The sequence below is a fragment of the Centroberyx affinis genome, unplaced genomic scaffold (genome assembly GCF_046629955.1).
Source record: "Centroberyx affinis isolate AG114_WGS23_722 - 3 ecotype Tasmania unplaced genomic scaffold, CSIRO-AGI_Caff_v1 ptg001198l_1, whole genome shotgun sequence".
Lineage (NCBI taxonomy): Eukaryota > Metazoa > Chordata > Actinopteri > Beryciformes > Berycidae > Centroberyx > Centroberyx affinis.
Genome location: NW_027279720.1, coordinates 271,834 through 298,504, shown reverse-complemented (window position 1 = coordinate 298,504; position 26,671 = coordinate 271,834). Strand labels below are relative to the sequence as shown.

The following is a 26,671-nucleotide window of genomic DNA, read 5'->3' as shown; positions in this document are numbered from 1 at the left end:
CTTTCATTCATCTATATTGAAGGTGTTTAACCTTCATCATGCAGCTAGTATGTCCTCCACTGAGGGTCGGTCTATGGGACTCTGACAGCAGTGAGAAAACAGCACCCTCCCATGTTCATCCAAAACAAAGTCTCCTCCCAGCTGAAACATACATGGAAAATGAAATCAACAAATTCATTAGAAATAAATCTTAATATCCTTTTTTTTTTTTCCGTACATGTAAAAATTGAAATGACCACAGAAAAAAGGCGTGGAGTGATGAACGTATTACATCTAAAAACAAAAACAAATTTAAAAAACCCAATTTTAGGCCGGTGGTTATTTGAGTATAGATTGACATTTTATGTATTTTAATAAACCCTTTACTTATCCAGGATAAATTGTCTGAGCGCACATGCTTCATATTCATACAGTTCCAAATTCACACCTGTGTTCTGCTCAGTGTAACCATCCATGCCAGATGTTGAGAGCAAGTCCCACTTACCGCTCATACTTTACAAAATCCTCTACGGAAGAGGATTAGGGCCACAAGTGAAAAATGCATTTGAGTTATGAGATTAAAGTCAGAGTTTTGAGAAATTCTGAGAATTCTGAGAACAAAGAATTCTAAAATAAAACTCAAATAAATCAGAATTCTGAGATTAGAATTCTGACTTTCATCTCAGGATTCTGACTTTAACTGACTTTCTGAGATGAAATTCAGAATTTTGACATTATTATCAGAATTCTGCAATTCATCTCAGAACAAATACATTTTTTTACATGTGGCCCAAATTCTCTTCGGTATTTCCCAGCTGGTCCTGGGATCCAAACCGCCAGTTTCCAGGTCCAGGTCCCTCTCTAACCTCTTGGCTAACGCTGACCCCAACTTCTCTGTTAGTACTCAAAGCTGAAAGCATCATTTTACCTGGAACATGTCATCTTCAACAGATGGAAGCCCTCTTGGGAACTCCATATTGTCCACCACATATTCAGCATAGAGGAGCATGTTGCTGAAGTTTAACACTTTCTTCAGAGACGCTCCCAGGCCAAATGTAATGTATATCTGCAATCCGCAAAAACAGTATTTATTACCACCAGGAAAACTATGAATTAGAATCTGCATTGCCTTCTGGTATTGGACCCTCACCTGTCTGTGTGGATCCAGCAGCATGTCATACTGACAGCCGGTCTCCTGCAGCCAGTGTGAAGCCCCCTCCTGACAGCCAAATGACACGACCACCACTCGTATTGAATGTGCATCCAGGGATCTCTGCAAAACAAATAAAAAAAAATGAATTTCAAATATATACACTATTAGTGAAAAGTTTGGACACACGCATTTTTCTTTATTTTTACTATTTTTCACATTTTAGAATAATAGTAAAGACATCAAAACTATGAAATAACACAAATGGAATCATGCAGTGACGAAAAAAGTGTTAAACAAATCAAAACTATCTTATATTTTAGATTCTTTAAAGTAGCCGCCCTTTGCCTTGATGAAAAGGCAAAGGCTTTGGAAAGAAATTCATACATAGGCATCAACTTCACTATTTATATTTGTCTAAGAAACACATTTCAAGCATTTAGATCAAAATGGCTTTAAGATAATGAAAAACATAATACATTCAATCAGGTGTGTCCAAACGTTTGACTGGTAGAGTATATAAAAAGGTAAGTAAATAAGCAGCTAATTCATACAGTATCTAATCGGCACAGAGAAGTGTATCATATTGCCTTTAAAAATGTTCTTGTGACAGTCTAAATGATCTGGTGCTCATAGCAAACCACTCTGAGCAGGTCGAAACAAACAAAAACGCAAAAAAATTATTTGCAAATACTGGCCCATATCTGGTGCTTACCTGATTGGTCTCCAGATGTTTCAGATGGAGACGGCAGAGAAGACAGGAGAACTGACGGATTAACACCAGCAGAATCTTGTCACCTTTCCCAAGGTATTTCTCCAGCGTCAGTGTTCTGCCGAACACAGAGAAACAGGCCAGGCCCAATAACAAGCTTGTATAGTGCAGGTGTTGTAGTTATGGTTTACGATATAGGTTAGAATGATTTTTTGAGTTACTAAACCTAATGAAACTCACTCTCCGGTCCTGGCATTGATGAGCGGTGTGTCTGGAGAAATCCATCTTGCCTGCTGGCCCTGGTCCAGTATTTTAGCACTCAGATGTAACTCATCATCCAAATGCTGCAGGAAGGCATCCCACTGCACCTGTTTTAAATCCGGCACAATCAATAAATATAAAAACACGCCGGGAATGACCTTGTTGAGAATGTTTTTAATACTGATAATGTTCAATAGCTCACTTCCAACTGCAGAAAGTCTTCCACAGCATCCCGCAACGCAGCACACCTGCAGAAGTCAGGCAGCAACAGCTTTTATGGTTGTTTAGTTCAAAGGTCACGGGGCCTGTGAGTGTGACATCATGCTATTTGCTGAATAAAATGAGTGTGTGCGCATGGAGGCTTACTTTTGCCCTATTAGGGGTCTCTCAGCAGATTGAATTTTGGCAAGGTGAAATGAAACCAAATCTGATCCTCTCTAGTTTTTGCATTATAATAGAGAGCTAAACAATACAGCAAAATTGCCTGAAATGTAATTGGAAGAACATAAAAATAATTAAATAAACTAAAAAAAAATCACATCAGGGGAGAATTAAGGACCAATGTTTCCTCGAAGCATCTGTGCAAGATAGTTTGGTGACCTACTGTATGTCTAATAATTTATTACATTGATTAAAAAATGATATCTTGTCAGTCATCAGTCATTTGTATTTGTACCCAGAAATTTAGTTTGGAGGTTTTGGTGGCAAATGCTAATAGATGCAGGCATTTGCCATACTTTAGAGGAGAAATATTATGTTTTTATTTGTTCTTACTGATAGCCTTTTCTCCATAGTTCCTCTGCATCCTTTTTCCTCCTAACAGACAGACTGTGAAGTGAAAAAAGAGAAGTAAACAATTCCTCTCTGCAACACTGTCAAACTGAATCTGTGTCACTATGAAAGCTCATACATCCAGATTGTATTTACTAAAATATATTTGACATAAGTATTTTACAGTAGGTATTTTAATTAAATTATAAAAAAGCTTTATCAGTTGTAGAGTATTGATGGGGTTACTGCTGAAAACCTTCTGTATAAAGCTGCACCAGCTTCAATCAGACCCAACAGTGACTGATTTTGCTCAATGCGGATTTTCTTCCTGATGAATTCCTCAAGAGAGCCTGTGAGATAAAATACATGTTATTGCGTGAAAAAGTTACCGAACAGCAGTGTGTTTGAGCTCATTTTTCATGTTTAATGATTGACAGGACTGCTGCTCTCCACACATGGCCGACCATAAATTGCTTGCCAACTGTTGAGCATGGTGTCTGCGCGTCTATTTTTATGTGCACTTGTCCGGCCTGTCTGCAAAACGCAGCCTACCTTCCTTGCTCTCCTTCATGGCGAGGTCCAGCAGAGCTTTTCCATTTTCAACAAAAGTAATAAGAGCTTTCACACAAGAAAGTGTAGTTTGGTCCACTCCCTCAGCCATTTCTTGTTTGAGCAAAGATCTGTGATAATTACATGAGAGATTCAACTTCTTATCAGCACGCCGTGTAGAAACAACCTCTGCTTTCTCTCGAAGTCCATCCTGGGCAGCTGCTGGGAATCAATCAATAGTCTCAAATTTAATGTTGTAGCTCAAACTAAAAGGCAAATATGTCTTCTAACTAGTTTTGAAACCAGTTTATCCAATAATTTAAACCCAGTAATTTACAGTTCTTTGCAGGTTTTTAACTAGGAATGGGAATGAAAATGGATAGGATTTGGTTTGTTCCTGATATCGCAATCATCACACAGAATGAATTATTTCAATTTAATCTGATCTTCCCTCCAGTATTTTATAATTGAGTGCAAATAATGTTTTGATTAATTGGGTCAATATCTCACCTAGTGACTTATCTCTCTTTTCCAGCAGACATGCACGAACGAATAAGCATTTCAGCAGCTGTGTGTTTGGGGAAAGGCTAATTCAGTCTGTCTGGCCTGTGATAGGGTGATGAGAGCGTAGATGTTTTGACCTTTTGGGACTAGACACAAGGGATTTGATGCATTTAGATGCATCATTTGGCTTGGCCTCTTGGTCTATAGGTGGGGAGTGAGGGAAAGGATGTTTTGATCAGTATGTTGGGCAAGCTTCAATGCATAAAAGTGGTTTGCTTTAGTCGGCCTGTTGCTGGAACAAAGATATAAAACAAGTCTTTAACATTTTTTTTTCAATCATTGGTTGTTTTGCACTTGACATATCAGGAGCAGAGACTGAACACCGGGCCAACATTTCTCTTTATTACTATGAATCTCATATGAATCAGTTTCGATGACAATGTTTTCACAGTAGTTTCCGCATCAATCAACTGACTCCATTTCCAAATCTCTCTGTTCTTGGGCTCCGTCCGCCTTGGCCTCGACGCCGTTCACCGGGACGGAGACTTCCTGGGTTTGTTCGGTGCTGCTCTCCTCTGTGTGCTGCTCCTCTGGGTCCTGGGCGTCCTCAGTGAGTCCTTGTGATTGGCTAACACTCGTGTCTTGGGAAAGCAGCTCTGCAGGTATAACATGAGAGATTGTAAAAGCAGTGGCGATCTCTTGCAGTCGGGCCTGCTCAGATTTCAGCTTGGCCAGTTCGTTGGTCAGTGGAGTCTGGACGGTGGGAGTGGCTGTCGGGGTCTCAGGGGGGGCCACAGAGGGGGCTGCAGCGGGAGCGGCGGCCTGATCCGTTTTAGGTTCCTCAGCGGGGGTCTCCGGCACCTCAGGGCCCCCCTTCTCCGCTGGCTCAGATGTGTTGACATCCACATGACCGCCGGCCTCCTGCACCTTCTGAAAAAGACTCTTCCTCTCCTCCTGCAAAGCCCTGCACAGCTTCTCCAGCTTCTGGTTTTTAACGGTGAAAAGCTCAATCTCCTTCTCCTTCAGTGTTTTCTGGAAGGAAATGTATAGAACATATCAGTGAAATTATAAATATCTAATGTATGTCATTTTGGATCCAAAGCACATTTTTAGCAGAGCATGTGTGGGAAACAAACCCTGTTGCTGCCCTCTACATATTGAGCTATACGGGATTGTTAGTTTATGAATGGCTGAAAAACTGTTTCTTACATCTGCCACCATGTCAACGAGAGCCTTGTTGCAGCCGTCAAAGCGACTCTTCCATGACATGCACTCCTTCTCCAGCTTCTTCATCTTCTTGGCCATCTACAACACATAAAATACCTTGTTACACCATTCACAATCAAAGCCACTTCTAAAAATAGCTACCAAAATGAAATGTAGGATTATGTACTGTAATTTGTTTGTCAAGATGACAAGAAAGTCCACATGCTGGGTAAGAAAATGGACATAAAATAAGGCTTCTCTGGTGTTTCGATTTTAAGGCTTAATTTAAGAACCAAAAAAAAGCTGTATATTTATTATTTGAAACATGTAAAATAAATCAATCAAGATATGTTTTTGAGAGTGTTGATTTCCCTTCTTCTGGTTCTTTGTTAACTTTGAAAGCCCCTTGGGATTTTTTAAAATCTCATCTGCAACACTGTGTACATTTTGTTTTTATATACATTTTGCATTTACATTTTTATATCTGCAACTAAATAAATAATCTTATTCTGTGAATAATGGCTGTGAAACTCAATGAATGATGTTATCTTAGTAATATAAGGGTCATTTCTTCCAATATTCTGTAGCTGATGCATGAGAGAGCAGCAGCTCTTACCTTGTCCATGTCTTGTTTGAAGCTTGCATACACTCCATTACTCTTTGATACTGTTCCCTGGAATTCATCAAACTTCTCGGAGTACACAACGAGCTGAAGAGAAATGATGGAGAAAAAATATTATGCCTGTAGGCAGGTAGAAAAAAACAGACTAACAATTTTGTCCACGATGCCCTCATACTGTACCTGGGCCTTCATATCGATTTCTTGCTCCTTCATGACCTTCACTTGCAATTTAGACTCCGCAGCCTGTTTTAGCAGCTGTGGAATATTGAAATTTTCTGTGATTTTGAGCATTGAGAGATTAGAATTGCAAATGCGATATTAAAATGCCTGTAGCGCTCAACAAATGTGAAACACCAAACTTACATGCTCTTTTTCTAGCTTGCGCTTCTCCTCCGCCTCCTTCAGGAACATGTTTGCCTGTGCAAGTTTGGTTTCCAGCAACTTTTCTTTCAGATCTCGGTGCTTGAAGACCTTTTCCAGGTTCTGAAAGAGATTCATATGAATTTATGAGTCATTTTCACAGCCAATGGTGTTTCACAACTTGGGCTTCAGCTAGGTAAATGTTTGTTATTATAGGCAACATTTGCTATGTCAAATACTGTAACCAGTCAATGTAAGACCTGGTCCAAATGGTATTTGCAAATAATTCATTTGTTTTAACCTGCATGGAGTACCAGATGTGTGTGCTTTACACTACCAGTCAAAAGTTTGGACACACCTGATTAGTACATAGTACACCTGATGCACTATATTTTTCATTATCTTAAAGCTGTTTTAAATCTAAAATAAATAAAGGCTTATGCTTACATCCTTGAAATTTGTTTCTTAGACAAATATAAATAGTGAAGTTGATGCATATGTAGGAATCTTTTCCAAAGCCTTTGCCTTTCCATCAAGGCAAAGGGCAGCTACTTTAAAGAATACAAAATATAAGATAGTTTTGATTAGTTTAACACTTTTTTGGTCACTGCATGATTCCGTTTGTGTTATTTCATAGGTTTGATGTCTTTACTATTAGTCTAAAATGTGGAAACTAGCAAAAATAAAGAAAAATGTGGTGTGTCCAAACTTTTGAGTGGTAGTGTACATAAGTACAATTCAGGCAGGTCAGGTAAGTTGTCAGGTTGGATGTGAATCACAGACAAACATACTAAATTCCATTTCAAATACTTTCCTGTGATTGAAGTGTATTGTCCTGTGTACCAAACAGCATCTACCTGATCTACATCTCCAAGCAGGTTAAATCAAACCCTAAGAATTATTTGCATGTTATATTTTGAACCCATGTCTGCTCAATGTGTGGCAGGAGCCCATACCGCCTCTCTCTGGTCGTATTGTGAAATGAGCCCCTTCAGTTTCTCTGCCAAGGCGCTGTTCTCCTGGCAGAGCTTGGTGTTGCGGCTGCTGTGTTCCTCGATCTGGGCCTGAATTTCACTGAGCGTTCCCTGGAAGTGGGTGGTGATCTCCTTCCTCTTGAGGTCGTCCTCCCTGCACCTCTGGAGGGTTTCCTCCTGCATTCACATGATGGATGTTAGAACCCAAAACAACTGGATGCAGTGGAACTTGCACAAAATGCATTTGCAATTAAAGCCTGAGCAATAAACAAGGCAGTTTCAGAGTACTGCAACATCCCATGTGCCAGCTGCACTAGGCAAGATTTTTATGTAAAAATACAGCAAACATATCAGCTTAAGTCACATAGTGGGGCTGCAGCAGAGAAGAGTGGACCATCCCACGAGATGATGTAGATTCAACCTATTTGCCCAGATGACAGTCAGGTGTCAGGTATGATCGCTGATGGGAAGTGATTGTCTAATGCAGCTTTAAGCCCTTGAAATTAATAATACTACCTCAAATTATTAACAATTATAGATAATCCATGTCCACATGAATCAACAAAACCAAATGTTACAAATGTAGTTGAACACATTTGTGATGAGCCCTGAACAATGTTTTTGCAGAACATAAGAGCAGAGGTCACAGGATCCTGCAGAAGAAGTGAGGTACCTTTAGGGTCTTGTTGTGCCTCTGCAGCTCTCGGCACAGCCCCTCCAGTTTGCTGCGGGCCAGGACGGCCCGGCTGTGCTCACTCTGCAGCTGGTCCTTCTCCTTCATCACCTGCAACAACTTCTTCTGCAGAACCTTCAGCTGCTTCTGATCGCTCCGATGCTCCTCCAGCTACACAAACACATGTATTAGTCCACACACACACCAATACACACAAGGGTGAAGATGTCTCTCCACTTTCCGGCACATTTCCTTTCATTTTTTGTTATTTTTACATATATCTGACATGTCTTCCACTCACCAGCTCAGCATGCTTCTTGATGATGGCTTCCAGTTTCTGTTCTGGAGTGCCGAGTTTGTTCAAACTTTGCATCAAAAGCATGGCCTCCTTCCCTGAATATCCAGCACACAGAGAATGTCACACAACGCTAAACATCGGACCACGGTCAAATAATTCACAATTTTGAGCTTAGTTTGTTTTAAACTCCTGAGAGTACCAGGCGAGTGGGGTTCACCACACATGGATAAGTAGATTATAAAGATAGTGTCAAGTAAGTAGAATGCCCATCTGAGATTGTCTCACTGCAAAAAACAGTCCATTTTAACAAGTCATTCAGCCATCAGATCTTATTTTATTCTTAATTAATAAGAGAATAAGAGAAAGATTCTGGCAGTGAGGTGAGATAGCTCCACTTGTTTCCAATGGAGTTTCACTTATTTCAGTCATTTTCTAGAAATGAGTGTCAATATTTTGTCAGAATAAGGCAGATCACTGCACTGCTATCAAGAAAATGACACTTGATTCTACAAAATTCTTTAAACAAATTGATTTGCATTGGAAACAAGTGAAATCTAACCACACTGGCAGATTTTTTCACTTATTTTAAGAAAATTATGATTTTAGGAGTCAACAATAGACTAAATGACTTGTTAAGATAAAGATGTTTTGCAACGCTTAAGTTAAATGTCCCATATGAAAAATATCTCCACTAATTTGGCACGGAAGTAACTGAAACCCAAGCCATAAAAAGGTATTTGGAAATACTATTTCACCTGCAAGTCTGTTGCGGATGGATGCACCCACACACATTACAGCTCTGCTTACACACCTATCAGTTTCAGTACAACTTCGACTTGTGCTGACAGTGCTGAATCAAACCCACCTCGACCAAAATCGATAAAACATTATTAAAAAAAAGAAAAAACACCTAGGTTTTTGAGCATCTTCTTCTCCAGTTTCTGGTCCTTGCGGGTGTCTGCCTCTTTGACGGCTGTGACCTCCTCGCCGTCCTCTGGCTCAGCGGGAATCTCAGCGGCCTGGTAGGTGCTAATGATGTCCTCCAGCTGCTGGCCCAGGTCTTCTGTCAGGTCAATGTGCCGACCCTCGGCCGGCTCCGCCTGGGGACCCACCGGCACCGGGCTGCTCTCCTGACAAGCCTCCATTATTCTGAGCTAGGACTGAGAGGAAAACAGACGGTTTTTGTGATGGACCTGAGAAAATAATTCTCTGTTTCACCTCATGCTGCTATTGTTGTCCAAAGGCTTAGTCCCTCCTGATGTACTCTGACATGTTAACAAAACGTCATTTAGTCTCATATTCAGCCTTCAAATCTTATTTTTCTTAAACCGAGAGAACAATTCTGCCAATGAGGAGAGATAACTCAACTTGTTTGCAATGTAGTTTCACTTTTTTCAGGAATTTTCTAGAAATGAGTGTCAGTATCTTGAAACAAGTCAGAATAAGACAGATCACTGCACTACTATCAAGAAATTAACACAGATTCTTGGAACAAATTGATTTGCATTGGAAACAAGTGAAATTATCTAACCCCATTAGTAGATTTTTTTTTACTTATTTTGAGAAAATAAGTGACAATACAATTTTAGGACTCAATAATAGACTAAATGACTTGTTAAGATGGAGATTTTTTCAAGCAAACCCATGTTACAGGATGTAAGCAGCTCCTTGATGTGCTCGATGGCAAAGGTAGCCTAAAGTTTAGAAGAATGAATTTGTGACTGGAAGTTCGCCAGTTTGAATCCCCAAATATACTGAGAAAACATGGACAGGGGAAGTGAATGAGACACAGTCACCATGTGCCACCATGGTGCCGTCGAGCAAGGCACTTACTAACTCCTGAATGCTCCTTAATTCCTGCACTGAAGCAGCTCAGCGGACAACAGTAGATGTTTTTTTTTCATAATTCTAGTTGTTTGTTGGCGCTCCATAATACACATAAAATTTTCTTTGAAGCATTTCAAGCAATACAGTGCAACAATGTCATAGGATTGCATTTTCCCTTGATCTTGAGAGCTCATTACTCTGAACTCATGAGACAACTGAGAAAATGTCTGCTTTTGAATCCCCTTTTAGGCAAAAAATCTGAACACAGCATTCACCACCAATCAGCACCAATCAAAGTCATTTCAAGGCTCATCAGTGTGCCATGCAGATTGGAAATAAGCGATATGTTCAATAAAACCTCAGTATATGAGAATCTCAGAGCCTGTTTGCCTCTTGTTTTTCTGGAGGCTCATAGCCGGAGCCTGTTTATGTGCATAAAATTAGTCTGCCTGTGCAGCCTTCACACTCCCTGCTTTCACAAGCAGAGCACATGGCACCTGTTCCAGACCCACAGTCTATTTTAGGAACTTCTTAATATGGGCAAGTTATTTATTTATTTCTAATCCACTCTTATTGATGTCAATGTCAGTGGTTGTGTGCACAATAGGTGCACTTTCCAACTATTAATAGTCAATAAAAATCAATGTTGCATAACAGACCCCATCTATATTCAATATTTTAAAAGAAGACAGTTAGCTATTCAAATGGAAATTCAACTATAAATAAATGACTGCAGAAACAGGCAAGTGAAACCATGATTGATTTCTTCACGCTGTTCAAGGAACCAATACCGGCGGTGCATTCCCAGAGAAATCAAGCCATTATTAAAAAGGACAATGTTGTGTCTATTCCTAGACACAGTTATCCTCCCTGAACACTTCCACACAAAGACATAGGCAAGTTACACTGAATTCAACTGCTGTCTTATTTCTAATCTATCAAACTTGGCAAGCTTCAGAATTATAGAAGAAAACAACCAAATTCATTCCAATACAAGCAAGCAATTAAACACATTTAAAGAATAAGAATAGGTTCGGAAACCATGTAAAGCATAGCATTACTGATTACTCTAAATATTTTTTTATATTATTTCAAGGTAAATGTCTCTGAACAAGCAGGGTAATGAGCAAACAGGGTCTTACCAGGACCAAGGGCTAGAGGGGAACAGGAAGAGTGGCGAGGGGCTCGGACAGGCTGCCACCACAGATACAACAGCTGTGATAAGACCACCTCAAAATAAACTAGAGGAGCACAGCTCACTCTAACAAGGGAGAGAGAGGGGACCGAGATATGTCTCTGTCTGTCTCTGTCTGTCTCTGTCTGTCTCTGTCTGTCTCTGTCTGTCTTTGTCTCTGTCTCTGTCTGTCTCTGTCCAGGACACACCACTAAAACACCTACATATCTCCTGCTCTGCTTGTAAAACTACCAGGAGATTACCCCGTATTATAACATACAGTAATATATATAGTATCTGTGTGAATAACTGGAGAAATGTGTGTAGTGCAAGAGTTCACAAACTCATTACAACGCCTTGCCTGGTAACATCATAAGCGGCCATTTTATGCGATGCCTCTGCTGCTTTAAACCAACCCAGTACTAATTTTATTTTAAGCTGGGATGCTGTTAACAGCCATATAATTATTCTAACAAATGGGCCTGACAGGCCTAGTCACTGAGAAGGAGAGAAAAAAAATGGACTGTCTCTCTGATTGGCCAGAATTAGCACAGCCCTCCTCCCCGGCCCTGAGCAGCGTGAAAGGAGGCAGTTTAATGCACTGTGTGATTAGAGTTAAGTCATTTCCTTGCTTAATGTATGCTTAACACATGCAGTATTTACTTACAGTACAGTATACTGTGTGTGCCGCTTGCTTGTAACCAATACACAGTAGGAATTATGCGGTTATGCTGAATTTGATGCAGACAAAAAAGACCTCAAATGGTTGAATATTATCCACAAGGTGATAACTATTTTTGGAAGCATTCATTTATTTTCTTGTTCCATGTTATGACTGCAGTAATAATTTTTCACCAGAGGATGTCACTGGTATGAGTCTCTTGAATTTTTCACTCTGGAGATCTCTTCCCCCCCCCCCCCCCCCCCCCCACTCTGCCTCCCAAGATAAAATGAGAATGATTTCATCTGAAAAGCTTTCCTTGTGAGCTCTAATTTAAACAACTGTGAATTGGGCAAGAGGAAAGGTGTGGAAGCCATTTTGAATAACGGCAAAAGTAGAGTTAAAAGACACAGAAGAGAGAGATGAAGCGTGAAATAAGCTGCAACACACATTCTTGGGTTAGAAGTATATTCTTTTAAAACAATTTTGAATTTAATCTTAAAAAGTAGAGCACCAAACAATAAATTCCCCATAGCATAAAAGAGGCACTCCATCCTGACTATCCAGTTTTGATGCAAATAGCTAAACAAGGGATTGGCTACCGAGGTTTTTTCCTCAAAATCTTAGCTGAGAGGTAAATGATTTGTCCTCTGTGTTTTTACAGGGAATTTCTTAGACATGAGAGGCACAATGCAGTTCAGTAAATATGGATACACAATAAAACAAAACACAAACACAATCTGAATACATATGCAAAAGCAAATAAAAGGCTTCGCTTTCCCTTCACATTTTATGAACATTCTGCACCAGTATCACAACAAATAAAATTACATAACCATGAAATCATAGTCTCTTATTAAAGAAAACACAAAATTAAAGCAGTGCACCTGTAAATTTTTTTTTTTAATGTAAACATGAGTGAACAAAGTGTTTTCTGATTTTGAAATTCATTCTCAAACTGGTAACATAACCACTTGAAGATGTGAATACACTTTTTTTTTTTAAAAGATGACACACACGGTGTTAGCGATCAACACTGTGCTATTTTCTCCTCCATGAAACCTCCATTACGTCAATTGCAGACATTTTACCTCTTAAAGAGATATAAACAATCCACATAAAAAGTTTTCAGAATTCAACACTGCAAAAATAGTTTGAAATCATAAAAATACACGTATATATACAGAGAAGAAATAATGCATTTGGTGAATGATTAATTACATTTTGAGCTGAAGCACAGTAATAGTCGACCAACTCACGCTCGTTAACATCAATACTTTAGTATTACTTACAGTAAGTGATAATGATTTATCCAGTTACACTTGAAATGCAGGAAAATGTACTATCGACTGATCATCGTAGCCCCTTGAATTTGTGTGCAACGTTTCACACAATGAGAAACTTGAAACTTGAAAATAACTGGAATGTTTCAACTCACAATAGAACATAATATGTTTTACTCCTCCCCCACTGACCTAGTCAGTTAGTTATCAAAGATGAAAGGATGAAAGTGCATCGTCAAAACTCATGAAATGCTTATGGTCGTCTGTATAAGAGAAAAAAAGCTGTCTGTTTAGTAAAAGCAAAGACATGAGATCAAAAGCAATGCCAGCGTGGCTCACTGCATAACTGCATCACTGCTGCATAAGTACAGATATACCATATAAATAGTAGTCAAATATTTACCAGTATCAATAAGTGCTTACGTTCTAATATATAAATACATCTTACAGTATACATAATTACATATTAACTTCCTCTATTTTTGTGCAATAGCAAATCCCATGCATTTTATCAAGATAAAAACCACAACATTAAGAAAAATGCAACATAAGAAACATTTTAAGATTGTTTTACATAAATCAAGCTGCGTCTATCAGCGAAACCGGCCGAACGAATCGAAAGCTTTCCTTTGAGCGAACTCTCCGGCGACGACACTCCACGTCTGACAGCTCTGAATAAAGTACCTCAACATTTTTCCTTATTCAACAAGCTTTTGAAAACGAAATGATTAAAGCAAAATAAAGGCACAGACCCTTGCCGCTTGATCAGAAGCACCAAACTGCACAAGAAGCGTCTACTTAAAATTTGGTCAGACTGTTTTATAGTACACATACTTTCCCTCTTATAAATAGTCTTCATTTACTGCACTACTGCATCACACCTCGATATGATTACATTAAACAACAGTCTATTTTCAAAGTACACGTAAAATACACTGTTTGTATGCATCTAAGAAGGAGTATATGTTAGGGACATTTGTACAGAATTCATAAATATAATTTATGTGCAATTGTACGCAAACTACTATGTCAGACAAAGGCATATTAGCATAATATCTTTCCATATTGCACCTGCACCCAATAATGATTCAATGTTCTCCACCCTGCTGTCATCCTGCCGCTCATCCAATCATTTCATAAAGTCTCTGAAGAAAAGAGCACATCGGACCGGGCGCGTTGCTTCTTCACTGCGAAGGTTTGATCTCCACTCAGATTTAAAAACCGGCTGTCCGGGGGTATGTGCGAGACCAGAGGAAGTGTTATTAGAGTGCCTCTAATGGGATAAGGATGAGGTTATGTGCCTGAAGGGCTGAGGACGACAAGGTTGCAGGTGGGGGCTGCACTCCGGGAGCTGTCAGTTCCTGGATCTCTTCAGAGAAACACAGAGAAAGAGAGAGAGGGTCTTAGTGAGGCTCCTCTGTGGTGATCTTCAGCGAGGCGATGGCTTTCATGCAGGTCTGGACGTTCTCCTCCTGTCTGCTGTCCCCGACGCCGGGGTCAAGGCTTTTCTCCTGAGAGCGCTGAGCGGCCTGGTGGGAGGACAGCTGGTCCTGCTGCTGGCCTCTGAAGTCCTCCCCGCCCGCCTCGGGCCCGTGGACAGACCCCTCCCCGCTGCTGCACCGCTGGCCCTCGCTGCTCTGGGGGCTCGGCGCCGAGGAGGGGGTGACATCAGTGCCGGAGGAAGGCAGGGAGCGCAACATCTGGATGCCTCCGATAGGAACCATGGGGAGCAGACTCTGGGCCTGCTGCTGGGAGTGAAGTGGGAGGTGGCTCAGGATGTTCTGGTGATGAGAACTGGCAGCACTAGGCAGACTGGGAGCCAAGCTGCTCCTTTGATCCTGGAACAACATATTGGCAGCATTCAGAACGGTTTCAACATCGCCAAGCTAATTCCTCAAATGAAAATAAATTACAGTGTGAAAGAAATGCAACATGAGAAATACGGCAAAATTCAATTATCCAAAATAAACGTGTAATTGAACAAGGTGCAGCACACCGTCAAGTCACATACCAATTCCATCTCAAAGGCGCCGTATTGTTGAGCCAGGTCGATCTTCGCCTGGTGTCTGGTTTTATCGCCGGTGCCTCTGTGCTGGTGCGAGCCCCTGCGCGGCGAAACGGCCCTCAGCACGACCCTCTGCCTGCCTCGCACTGACGACTCCCGCTTTCCCGCCAGCTCCGTTCCGGGAGACAGGGGTCTTTCGATGGAGACCGGGGAGAGGTGCTGAATCGGGGTGAAGTTGGGGGAGCTGGGCCTCAGCGGGGAGGTGTCCCACCTGGGAGAGGAGCGACCACGCGGGGAGAGTTCTCTCCTCGGGGACGGGTAACGCAGACGCGAAGGAGAGGGCTCCCTGATAGGAGACTCCCAGCCAGGAGAGAGGAGGCAGGAGGAGTAAGGGTCAAAGAGGAGGCAGCCTTGGTCTGGAGATAGCATAGTGAGAGAGTCTTCGTCCACGGACCGCTCTCTCTGCTCCGCCGCGAGGACGGCCCGCCTGCCGGAGGCCTGGTGCCGGCCTTCCACGCCCGGCAGGGAGGCGAGGGAGCAGCCGTGGACGGCGGCGGTGGCGGTGACCGACAGGGAAGTGACTCCGCACGGCTGGGGACTCGTGCTTCTGGAACGCAGCTTCGGAGTGGAGTCGCCCTCGTATTCCTCGTCGTCCTCGTCGTCTTCGTCGATCTCGTCCACGTCTTCGTCCATGCCGTCGGAGTCCTCCGCATCTGAGAACTGGTGTTTGGTCGCGCCTGCCGCCCCGGTCTTGGACTCTTGCTGGATGTCATCTACTTTATTGATGAGAAGACAAACATCAATTTAGCAGAATTGATCACACTTTGATTCATGCATGCATAACATTAAGGAATCTCACTTAGAATATACACTACCAGTAAAGTTTGGACACACCTGATTGAACATTTTTCATTATCTTAAAGCCATTTTGATCTTAAGTCTCATGCTTAAATGCTTGAAATTAGTTTTTTAGACAAATATAAATAGCGAAGTTGATGCCTATGTATGAATTTCTTTCCAAAGCCTTTGCCTTTCCATCAAGGCAAAGGGCGGCTACTTTAAAGAATCTAAAATATAAGATAGTTTTGATTTGTTTAACACTTTTTTGGTCACTGTATAATTCCATTTGTGTTATTTCATAGTTTTGATGTCTTTACTATTATTCTAAAATGTGAAAAATAGTAAAAATAAAGAAAAATGCATGTGTCCAAACTTTTGAGTGGAAGTGTAGTTCGGTATCTTACCATGCTCTTGTATCTCTGTGTCATCCATTGTAACTGACACACCCAGCTCAAGACATTTCTTCATGTGCGCCTTTGACTTCATGTGTTTAGTCAGGTTTCCTGCAGACGGATAAGTCATAAATAAGGAATAAATAATCATCCATAGAATCAGCATTGGTCATTTTAGTGTAGAAGACTTGGGGAATGCCCACCTTTAGTTTTAAAAGCAAAGTTGCAGACCCTGCAGATGTACGGTCTCACGTCTGTGTGTGTGCGGATGTGTTTTTTCAGCATGCTCGGCTTCTTACAGCGGATACCACACTCCTCACAGATGTATTTCCCCCGGCCTCGACCTCTGACATACACATAGTCTTCGTTGGACTTGTACCTGAGGGATGGATACAATCTTTTAATCCTCTAATGAAGAAAATAACAGTCCTGAAAACATATAAAGGAAAAAATAGCATAGCCCTTAAAGCCCTTCCTTCATAAATCATTCACTAATGTCATAATATAACTACTGTATTTGCTGTCAGGACAAATGACAAGTATCATGGTAAGTAATAGCTTGACTGACCCTCCCTCGAAGATCTTAATGCGTGTTGGCACTGTTTGGGTTGTGGAAGCCTCCCTCTCTTTCCACTCCTCCTTGGCGGTTTTCACTCTGCAGCTGATGTCTTTCACCTTCTTCCCATAGGTGACGTCCACCTCTTTGAGCTCCGGTTTCCTCTGCAGCTGAGTCAGATGAACAAACATTTTGTTAACATCCAGTTTAAGCACACGCAATATCGACAATGTAACGTGATGCTTCCAAGAGACTGTATGTTACACATGCAATTACGCAGTGAGAATTGCACACATGCATAACTCTGCTGTTGTGAAAAAAGCTTGCGTCTCCGGTTTTGTGGATTTTCGTGTTTTTACTTGAAAGCTGCACTAGGCAAGATTTTAAAATACACCCATTTTATAAACCTAAATTGCAAATTGGGGCTGCAACAGAGAAGAGTGTCCCATCCCCCCTAATTCAGACACCATAGATTCACCCTATTCGCTCAAATGAAATTCTGGTGTCTGGTATTTTCACTGCCAGGAAATCTTGGCGCACAGACAGTGATGAATCGAAATATAAAACTTTCTCGTAAACAGCAGTGAGAGAGCGCTCCGTCCAGAGAGAGCTGGACTCACCAACGATGGCTGAACCCGCTGCCAAAACATTTGGAGTTTGCAGTTTGCTGACATGATGTTACATTTTTTTCTGGGTTATGAAGTCTATCAAAAACTATCAAACTATCAAAGATTCAAACAGTTATCTCTCGCTGCCACTGGGTGCCAAAGTGCAAAGTTGCCTAGTGCAGCTTGAACTAAAGCTTTGCATGGTCCTTTATGAGCAGAGCAAGTTTCATGACACTAAAGCCTATGAAAACCACTCAAAGCCAATTAAAAAATGTTATAAATGCATGTTTATTAATCTGAAAATAAGGCTATAGCTCTAAACTGACATTTTGAACATGTGAGGAAGTGGTATGCTTTAGAAACTATACAGACAGGGGATCATTTTCTCACCTGTTCCATTGTCTGCCTCCATAAGATTAAGGAGGAAACCAGTTTCCCCGTGCCAGGCTGACACATGGCAGCCACAGTGTATATAACCTTGTCTCCCCTCTGTTTCGACCGCAGGAGAGCCAGGGCGGCACTGGTGCTCAGATCAGGGGGGTTGGGGTTGTGGGGACTCACACACCAGGTGGCGTACACGGAGGAGAAAGGGGCGTTGCTGTGAGAGCTGCTTGGCTTGGTGTAGTTGAGAAAACACCAGCTCACACCTGTCGTTGTGCGAAGACTTGGAAACTGAGATAACAGTCTTGAATGCTCGGCGTCTGAGATCAGGATGTCTTGACTGGTAACCAGCTGCGCCACCATGTCCATCTGCACCCTTTTCTCCATGCCAACTTCTTTCACTTCACTGACTGACATCATGGAGTACAGCGGGGAGCCGGTTTCCAGAGAGCTGCTCTCCATAGCTGATTCAACACCGTGGTCAGTGGTCTCTGTCACTTTTTGCTGAAGTGCGATGAATTTGCTTCTATGTGAGTCATCCTGAGCATGAGGTGTGGATGTACCCTGCATCTCTGACCTGTGACCTTTCTCTTCAGCCAAATTGCATTTCCCCAACTCCACGGCGCTCAACTCCTCCACAATCTGACCAAACATTTTTTCCTCTTTCACACGTTTTTGCTGTTTGACCTCCATGAAAATGTCCAGGCTGCTGGCTGGGGATAGCATGCGTTTGTTTGCGCCGCCGCTGGACGCGTTAGTGGTTGAGATAGTTCTGGAGGTCAGAGACAGAGGGATGCCCGTCTTGAGCTTAGCGGATGACAAATCGAGGGCTTCGACACTGAGGGTGTGCATCGACGGTGTCCTCGTATAACCTAATATGTTATGAGAATCAAGATTTCCAGACAGACGGGAGATTTGGTTCTGAGAGGTGACGGTAGTGGAGCTAACGCCATCATACTGATTGTCAAAAATCTGCGATACAGTAGTGTATGTAATGCTACCATAAGATGGCACGTGAGTCTGGATTCTAACAGGGACTAACAGGCTGGGATGGGACAGCTGGGGGCATGTATTCCCAGTGGCAAATATTGGCAAAGTCTGTGGCAGCAGCGCAGTTGCAGTGAATGGAAGGGTGTTGCTGAGGTACTGCGGAAACACATGTGATGGGACTTGTGTTAATTCAGCGTCCATATTCAGTGACTCCTGCCGCACCAAGTTGCCCCTCCTTCTCTCCTTCACAGCGGAGTGGCCAGTGCTGATGTCCGCGTGTCTAACTTTGGATGTTGGAGAAAGACTGCCATAGTCAAATGATATGCTGCGTACCTCTGGGAACTCCTTGCGCAAGTTGCAAGGCGCCTGCTCCGAGGAGGAGCGTCTCATTTCATGTTGTTGACGCTGGTTGAGCACAGAGAGGGAGTGCCCGCTTCCCGGCACAGCTAAGAGCTCTAGCGGTTTGCCAAATTCATCCTGCCTGGCTGGGGAGACAGACTTAAAGCTCTCCTCCCTGTCGAAGGAGAAGGTGGAGCTATAAGATAAGTTGCTGTCTTGGCTCGGACTGCGGGAGAGACTGGTGCAGGCAGACTCAAAGCTAGATTCACCAGAGGAGTGCTCAATGTCAGCTAAGCGTAGCCTTTTCTTCTTTGGAGGGAGCTTTTCCGGGGGGAATTGTGCTAAAGTTTCGCTCCTTTGTGGCCACTGAAACTCCTCCACGTGCCTCTCAGGCTCCTTCACCTGCACCTCTGGAGCTTTTTCTGGACTGTCAGGCTCTACTGTGACCCTAATTTCTGGGACTTGTATGTTGGGCTGTCGCACTAGTTTGGGCCCCATTTGAAACGACTGGCCTAGTCTACTATCGCTTCTTTCCATCTCGTACGTTTCAGTCGACTCCATAGATTGAAATGAAATATTTTCCTGCCTCTGCCCATGATACTTGTAAGATTCTGACTGTTCAGAGTGAGGCCTGTTTATTGAGTTTGTGTGTTGGATAACAGAAATTACATTCCCTAAGTTTTTTCTACCAGAAATTTCAGGGCTCATTGATATCTCCATGTCACATCTGTCCATCTGCGTTTGCATACTTGGAGAATGTCCTTTCGCTAGTGCTATAATGCCCAGGGCACCTTGGCTAACTTGTTTTGAATCATAGTCCTTGGTTGAGTCAAACATGTCCTCACATTGTTCATGATGGGCCTCATATTGACCTGGTAAATCCTCCTCTTCCCTCTTCTCTTTCCGACGCTTCCGTGTTGCCAGCTCCATTGCGTGTCTCTGATGGCTGATATTAGACGCCGCAGAGGGGTAATTTTCCATTTCCAGTCCTGAGGGGGAGATGCCACTCTCAGTCATCTTTCCATGGCTGTCAGTGTCTGTGTGGCCGTCATGTGCAGAGAGTTCGAAAGCAGCCTGCCTCCTGAGTCTCCTCATGCCCCCGGTGCTTGTCCTCTCGTCAAAAGAGTGGCTGCCTCTGAGGGCTTGGGGCATACTGAGACAGACTGCTGAGGACGTTGGCATCGAGTTGCTCCTGATCAGAGGCCCCATGTCAGAGCCGCTGTCTAACTGCGGTTCTTTTACCTCCTCCCTTGTGAATGACTTTGTGTTTATTTTAATCGACTCAACAATGTCTTTTTCTTGGGTGAAAACGCGGGAAACGCCTTTCTCCGAGCGCTTCCCGGTGTAATCGCTCGACTCCGTGCCGCAAGTCACAAAAGCTGTTGCCTGTTTAGGGCTCGGCCTGTAACACTTCCCAAACATAATTTCTTGATAGGACTTGGCGTTTGTATTCGGAGGGCCGGTCTGGTGCTCGGCACTCTCAGAGCGCGAGAAGTAGCCGGAGTCCGTACTGCCCTTGCTGGACTGACTAGGGAGGGAGAGATTTTGGTCAGAGTCGCTGCTTCTTTTCTCGGAGAGCCGGAGTGCAAGCCTCTGTTTGATGGTGCAAGATTGAATTGCACGGCTAGCCTGAGCAACAGCAGGAGGTGCATTGATTTCTTGGAGCTGGGATGAACCATCCTGAGCTGACATCGATGTGACTCCCTTTTTCTGAGCAATGAGATTTAGTACTTTTACAGCAGTGTTATCTGATCCCTCAACTGGAGAGTCCAACAGCAGCAGCGGGTCATTGAGAGTGTCCTCGTCCGTGTCTGTGCTTTGCTCAGCATCAGAGTATAACTCTCCTTCCCCTTCAAAAGACCCCTGGTCTGTATTGGCATTGTAAGAACCAAGTTCTGAGAATGGCACTGTTCCAGCTTTGACCGAGTGAGCATGGGATTTTCTGTGTTTGTATAAATTACTCTTGGTTTTAAAGGAGAATCCGCAGGGGACACAGGGATAGGGCCGTTCCCCAGTGTGGGACCGAATATGTTTCTTAAGCACACTGGGTTTGGCACATGCCCTTCCACAATAATCACAAACATACTTCCCAGGCTTTTGTGGTTTCTGTTCCATCTTACACACAGTCTCTGATAGCTGATCCATCCCTGAATGGGAACACTGTTGGAGGACCTCGGGCAAACTGGGGGACTTCCTGTGGGAGGCGGGTCCACAGCCGCCTGGGGACTGAGCGCAAACCAAGTGACCTACAGCTTTCTGTCTGCCAATGGGAAATGGCTTCGCCCCCTGTAGCGGATATGAAGACAACTCATAGTCTTGATGGCTTGTGGCGTGGGGCTGGGAGTGCTGATCTTCTAATTGCTGTGATTTCCCTGAGTCAGACATTTCTTTGAAAACACATGTGTTTCTGCTCTGACCTTCTTGCAGTTGTCGGTGCCACCCCTTGCCCTCCAGCTCGACCGATGGGCTTCTCTTAGTCTGCGCAGCCGTTGGCTCTGCTGTGCATTTTTTCTGTGCAACATTTCTGTCCTGACCCTCTGTGGAGCTTTTCACCCCTGCAGTAGTTTCAAGTGACTCCATGAATCCAATGTCACCTTCTTTGGGATTGATTTTCAAGGACAATATCTGTTATGTAACTGTAGTAATATTATCATTCATGTGAATTGATTGCAGGGAAGGGTCATCTGAAAGAAATCACAGATAGACAGATTGAGAATTAGTGGACTCAAATATCTAATATGATGATAATCTGATATGTCTGTGCATTAGCAAAGGCTTAGACAGTCCATGTAATAAAACAATAGTTTCTAAGTTTCAACAAAAGGAAAAATAAACATTATGGCATACTTTGATGGATGAACAACAATGATCAAGATTAGGACCGCTGAACCACACATAAGGAGGTTATAAAGAAGGAAAATGAGGAAAAAAGTCAACCGTCAACAATTCCACAGTTAAAATTGAGTGTAAATCCACTCCCTGAGAGTGAGGGCTATTCAAGGCTGTTTCCCAAAAGTCCTCCTAATAAAATTGGAGTATAAAATTCATAATGAGCTCCATTCACAGCAGGAATGGAAAAATCAGTCTCTTTACCAGCCTCTAAAATACCTACAGTACCTCATCTTACCCCTGGCAGATGCCCTACATTTACTGGAGCCTTGTGAGTGTGTATGTACGTGTGTATGTGTGTTTTTAGGCGCATGCACATGTGTATATCTGCGCATGTGTGTGTGCATTTGTTTTGTGTGTGTGTGTGTGTGTGTGTGTGTGCACAGATACCGTAGAGCTGACATGAATCTGATAGGGATCTAATCCATCCCCACAGCACCATCCTCTTTCAGCGAGCTTTGGAGAGACTCAAAATGAACTCCTTTTCCTTAAAGTGATATTTCACTTCTATTTGAACATTTAAATTTGTAAGTGCAAATACCTCTATATGAGTTAATAAATGGTCAACCATCAACATCGGCTTCTCTAGGAACCTCAGTACCACTTTCTTAGATTTTTTTGTTTTAAAACTAGTCCAAAAATACTGCTTTAACACATCTATGATATGTTAAAGCATATCTTCATTCTATGTCCTGGATCTAACTTTTCAATTTCAGTTAAAATCTTCTAAACTTCAATAGAGGTTTGAATGCTGAAAACTGAAAATGGTCTTCCCAAGTAAAATACTTTACACTTTTTAAACACTGCAGAAGATGGAGGACTTGATACCAATTTTGTAATACTTGTGCTATAAAAACAACTGTGTTAAAATCTAGAAGTGGCAGCGACACAATTTCAAAACATACTCGCCCAGTGACCCTTAAAATGTCTGAGTGCCAACTGAGCTAGAGTGTGTGTGTGTGTGTGTGTGTCTATGCATGCCAACGCACATAAGTGTCATTGTTTACAAACTAGACCCAGAACAGTCATGGTAACGAAATGTCAGATCATGAGCCTGTCGCTATCAAAGAAACTGTACTACCTGCACCCCATTTTAATGTCATACCTGCACAAAATGCTGAAATGTTCTTCTATAAACATATTCCATTCAGTCAACACTTTTATCCAAAGCACCGTTTTCAGTATAGTTGGCTCCAGTGGGAGTCGAACCCCTCAACCTGTCTGTGTTAGTGCCATACAGTCTACACACTGAGCTACACAGGACCACATACTGTACATACCCATGCAGGACTCACAAAAGCAACAATAACACTTATCATTCCCTGGATAAAGTGGATTGGTGTGCCACTACACTTTACTTGCATACCATGGGGATGTGTCTCTGAGGGCATGTCATTTCCATCTTCTCAGTATCAAAGGCTGCGTCCTCCCTAACGAGGTTATGTAAGATTATCTGGTTCAAACCCTCTGAGTTCCCCTTAATTAGGACATCCTCCGACTCTCGCTCTCCCTGCCGCTCTTTCTTTGTTAGAACACCACACACTCCTCAGGCATAAACCAGAGGATATGAATCCAAGGTGACTCTCAAGATGCCGAGAGATGCATAAAAGCAGCTGTGAGCATGATAATCCCCTGTTCGCATTTTGCGAATGGCAAAATGCCTCCTTGGCTCTTTACATATGGCTCAATAGCTACGCAGTCAGACGGATTTGAGGGCTTCTTCCTGAGGGGGATACAGGGAAAATATGGAAGGCATATGAAGGATGGGGGGTGGGGGGGGTGGCGGGGGGGGCTGCCTCGGTCTGGAGCGGTCCATGTTCCAGCGGGGAGGTTTACAGAGGTAAACTAAGTGGGGTGCCTGGGGGTAACAAAATTCAGAGGCCTGGTAGGGAGCTCCCTTTCAAGGTCGGTCTGACCTCATTGCTTAGTTTCCATCCTCTCCCGGCTGAGAGAGGAGGGAAGGGGAATATGGGTGCAGAGTGACAGAGAGATAAGACCCTCAGAAACAATGCATACCTTTGAACTAAGCTCGATAGAGAGGGAACAGAGCCGACACATTCAGCCCCTCTCCTGAGTCACACTGACAAGTCCACTCAACACACTGGAGTTTTTCTATAGGAACTGTAACCTCAGTCCCTTTATGGTGAATTTCCTCCTACTCCTGGTAACAAACACTAATCTACACAAAAATATGTGACACAGCAGCAATGACGTGCCACAACAGGAGGCAGGTGGGTGGCAGTAGGTGTGTTTCTGGATGACTGTGGGCAGACTGTGGGTGATTATGTGGTACAGTATGTTCGCATGGATGGACAAACGACTTTACGGCTACATTCATGTGGACAGCAGACATCGGTGAAGCACATCCTTTACTGCTTTCCACATGCCAGAGGACAATGAGCAAACAAATGAAGGCTATGGAGAGCTTCGTTATGCCACTGCATTACATCATTAGAAGCTAAGATGGCCATTAAAGGGAACAGGCATGAAGCCTTACACTGACAACAAATCCATAAATATCATCCGTAAATGACCGGCTTCAGAGAACCTGGATGGTCTAACCCCCTGTGATACTGTAACAGCGGCACACAGCACATAGCATGCAGAATGAATCAACAGTGCTCAGTATGACATAAAGCACACAGTCTGATGGGAAAAAGGCTCCGCTCATACAGCAGCTGACATTCAGATATCAAATATAATCCTCATACAAACCTGACATTTGAATAGTCCCCTGTCCCATATTGACAGTCACACGTGACATTCCTCATATTGCATAGTCCATTTTTCCATTCTCCTCATGTCTGGGTAACAATAATGAAATAAATTAGCAAGGTAAAGTCCCATCAGTCATGAAGCTGCTGGCTGACTGGGTGTACATTAGAAGATCTATTGATGCGAGCTAGTCACCAGAGAAAATACCCAACCGTGACGTGCGGACCCAGGCACAAAAATAGCAAAGGGGCCCTGGGAGGGATTACACAACAGCCCACGTTTAAGGACGCTTTTCCTCTCTCTCTGTGTTTCAAAGCAGAGCAGCAGCTGCCTCACACTACACACAAAGCGGCGAGTCGGATATCACGAAGCAAAGAGCTAAACCACGCCGTTCTAGACAGCCACAATTCATTTCAAGAGTCAGTGATTTAATTTCACATCAGCCAGATTTGCTAGAATTTGTGTCGGTGCGGTCTGAATGAAAACAGACACAAATTCCTTTAGGTACACAGACTCACACATCTTCCAAATACCTATTTAAATATACAGTAATAAATACACAAACCAGTGGGACAGAAAGTGTGAATAATACTATATAGAGACCACAAGAGGAATTCAAAAAGTGACAAGCGCTTTGAAAGAAACTAATGGCATGGCACAACTCTGAATATACATCTATCACAGAGCGATTATGTTCAATGTGTAGACTGACATGAATTAAATGAAAAGACAGCATGGGGCTCGTGAGGATGCTGCTGAAATGAGACATGTTCTCTGAATTACAAGACACCCACAGCCTGTTTAGAGCCAGTTCCTCCCGTCACGACAGGATTCGCTTTGTGAATGGAGAGTGTCGTGATGAGGGTGTCATTAACATGGCAAAATTAGGACAATGCTGCAGATTATGTGCAGCTGCAAACCTCATCCTGTCAGTGAGATGTATGAGTTCAGTGTGAGATGGTGTTATTACAGCCTCGACATTAATGTAACAACTTCGCAGCAATCAGTACTTCCTGATTACATGATTTCACAAAAAAGAAAATAATATGCTACTATTATTATAAGCACAAAGCCGGAGACTCTGTTGTCTTATTATATATTCAACATTAAGTTTTTTTATTCACAAATTTAAATTCTCCTCTTGTAAACGCAAATGTATTAGGACTGAGATTAATTACTTAATTAAACCATGAAGTTGAAAACAATGAAAACAATAGGAAAATAGATTTCTGCAATAGCCCCTAACTCTGTGATCTTAACCTGTATATTTATTTACTTTTTTTCTACCTGTAATTAATTTTTTTACTATATAATGCATCATATTTTTCATGGAAATTATTCATTTTATCTTCTTACTGTATTATTGTTTCTTACATCTATGTTATGCCTACTGTTGCATCTGGAAAGCTTTTGATTAACTCTTCTGCAAAAAAAAGAAAGGAAGAAAGAAATCCTTCCTGATCAACAAGCTATTTAACCAATTTCTAAGGATAACATTCAGAGGAAATGTGACCAGGACAACTAACTCTCTGATCCACAGGTCAAAATGATCAGGTCAGGTCATTTTGATTCTAAAATTCAATAGCCAGACAAATTGCTTTTTAGATTAGAGGAGACTGGTTGTTTACCTGTCAGAGTGTCTTGTAGAGTACAAGACAAACCAGCAAATTTGACATTTTGAATACATTTTTAAATGATGTTTGGGTATCTGCCAAAGTGGCTGGAAGAGTAAACCTGCAACAATCAAAATTTAGCAGCCTTTGTCTGGCAGTTGTTGTTAAAACCCCTGAACACAACACAAACCAGGTCTTTTCCCAAATACAAACAATAACCAATATGGTCAGCGTCCACCTCTGTCATTTGTGTGAAACTTTGGCCTTTCAACACAATACAATTTACACAACTATAAATACTTGACCCGCTTTGACCATCCTCTTCAGTTTCACTATGTG

The 26,671-nt window shown here is 42.5% G+C and overlaps 3 protein-coding genes across 4 annotated transcripts; all 3 read right to left on the bottom strand.

The window, feature by feature from the left end:
• Nucleotides 1-36: 36 nt before the first annotated feature.
• LOC139648404 (prostamide/prostaglandin F synthase-like) lies at nt 37-3,534 on the bottom strand. Its single transcript, XM_071524513.1, has 8 exons — nt 3,426-3,534; nt 3,130-3,223; nt 2,305-2,350; nt 2,082-2,209; nt 1,845-1,959; nt 1,130-1,252; nt 908-1,045; nt 37-141 (listed from the first exon to the last, which is right to left on the bottom strand). Exons 1-8 carry the CDS (start codon nt 3,532-3,534, stop codon nt 37-39), a joined length of 858 nt encoding a protein of 285 aa, XP_071380614.1.
• Nucleotides 3,535-4,324: 790 nt separating this feature from the next.
• Nucleotides 4,325-9,204, bottom strand: txlnbb (taxilin beta b). Of its 2 annotated transcripts, XM_071524496.1 has the most exons (10): nt 8,970-9,196; nt 8,063-8,154; nt 7,762-7,932; nt 7,071-7,265; nt 6,118-6,237; nt 5,935-6,009; nt 5,749-5,841; nt 5,136-5,231; nt 4,845-4,958; nt 4,325-4,748 (listed from the first exon to the last, which is right to left on the bottom strand). In XM_071524496.1, the coding sequence occupies exons 1-10, from the start codon at nt 8,983-8,985 to the stop codon at nt 4,389-4,391; spliced, it is 1,332 nt and encodes a 443-aa protein (XP_071380597.1). In that variant the 5' UTR covers nt 8,986-9,196; the 3' UTR covers nt 4,325-4,388. The 2 variants fall into 2 exon arrangements, with proteins under 2 accessions (XP_071380597.1, XP_071380596.1); XM_071524495.1 differs by having other exon boundaries at nt 4,325-4,958; nt 8,970-9,204.
• A 5,055-nt stretch (nt 9,205-14,259) lies between these two features.
• hivep2b (HIVEP zinc finger 2b) lies at nt 14,260-24,774 on the bottom strand. The gene is made up of 7 exons (XM_071524500.1): nt 24,720-24,774; nt 17,796-21,751; nt 16,810-16,967; nt 16,445-16,620; nt 16,254-16,352; nt 15,016-15,785; nt 14,260-14,842 (listed from the first exon to the last, which is right to left on the bottom strand). Exons 2-7 carry the CDS (start codon nt 21,693-21,695, stop codon nt 14,408-14,410), a joined length of 5,538 nt encoding a protein of 1,845 aa, XP_071380601.1. The 5' UTR covers nt 21,696-21,751; nt 24,720-24,774; the 3' UTR covers nt 14,260-14,407.
• Nucleotides 24,775-26,671: the final 1,897 nt, after the last annotated feature.

Coding starts and splice junctions, on each gene's coding strand:
- txlnbb (XM_071524495.1), bottom strand. CDS start 9,204: ATGGAGGCTTGTCAGGAGAGCAGCCCGGTGCCGGTGGGTCCCCAGGCG. Junction 5,842..5,934: donor AAATCGATATGAAGGCCCAG/GTACAGTATGAG, acceptor ATTTCTCTTCAG/CTCGTTGTGTACTCCGAGAA. Junction 4,959..5,135: donor TCGTTGACATGGTGGCAGAT/GTAAGAAACAGT, acceptor ATTTCCTTCCAG/AAAACACTGAAGGAGAAGGA.
- hivep2b (XM_071524500.1), bottom strand. CDS start 21,695: ATGGAGTCACTTGAAACTACTGCAGGGGTGAAAAGCTCCACAGAGGGT. Junction 16,621..16,809: donor ATTAAGATCTTCGAGGGAGG/GTCAGTCAAGCT, acceptor TCCATCCCTCAG/GTACAAGTCCAACGAAGACT. Junction 15,786..16,253: donor CACAGAGATACAAGAGCATG/GTAAGATACCGA, acceptor TCATCAATAAAG/TAGATGACATCCAGCAAGAG.
- LOC139648404 (XM_071524513.1), bottom strand. CDS start 3,534: ATGGCTGAGGGAGTGGACCAAACTACACTTTCTTGTGTGAAAGCTCTT. Junction 3,224..3,425: donor CATGAAGGAGAGCAAGGAAG/GTAGGCTGCGTT, acceptor TTTATCTCACAG/GCTCTCTTGAGGAATTCATC. Junction 1,253..1,844: donor AACATCTGGAGACCAATCAG/GTAAGCACCAGA, acceptor TTTGTTTTGCAG/AGATCCCTGGATGCACATTC.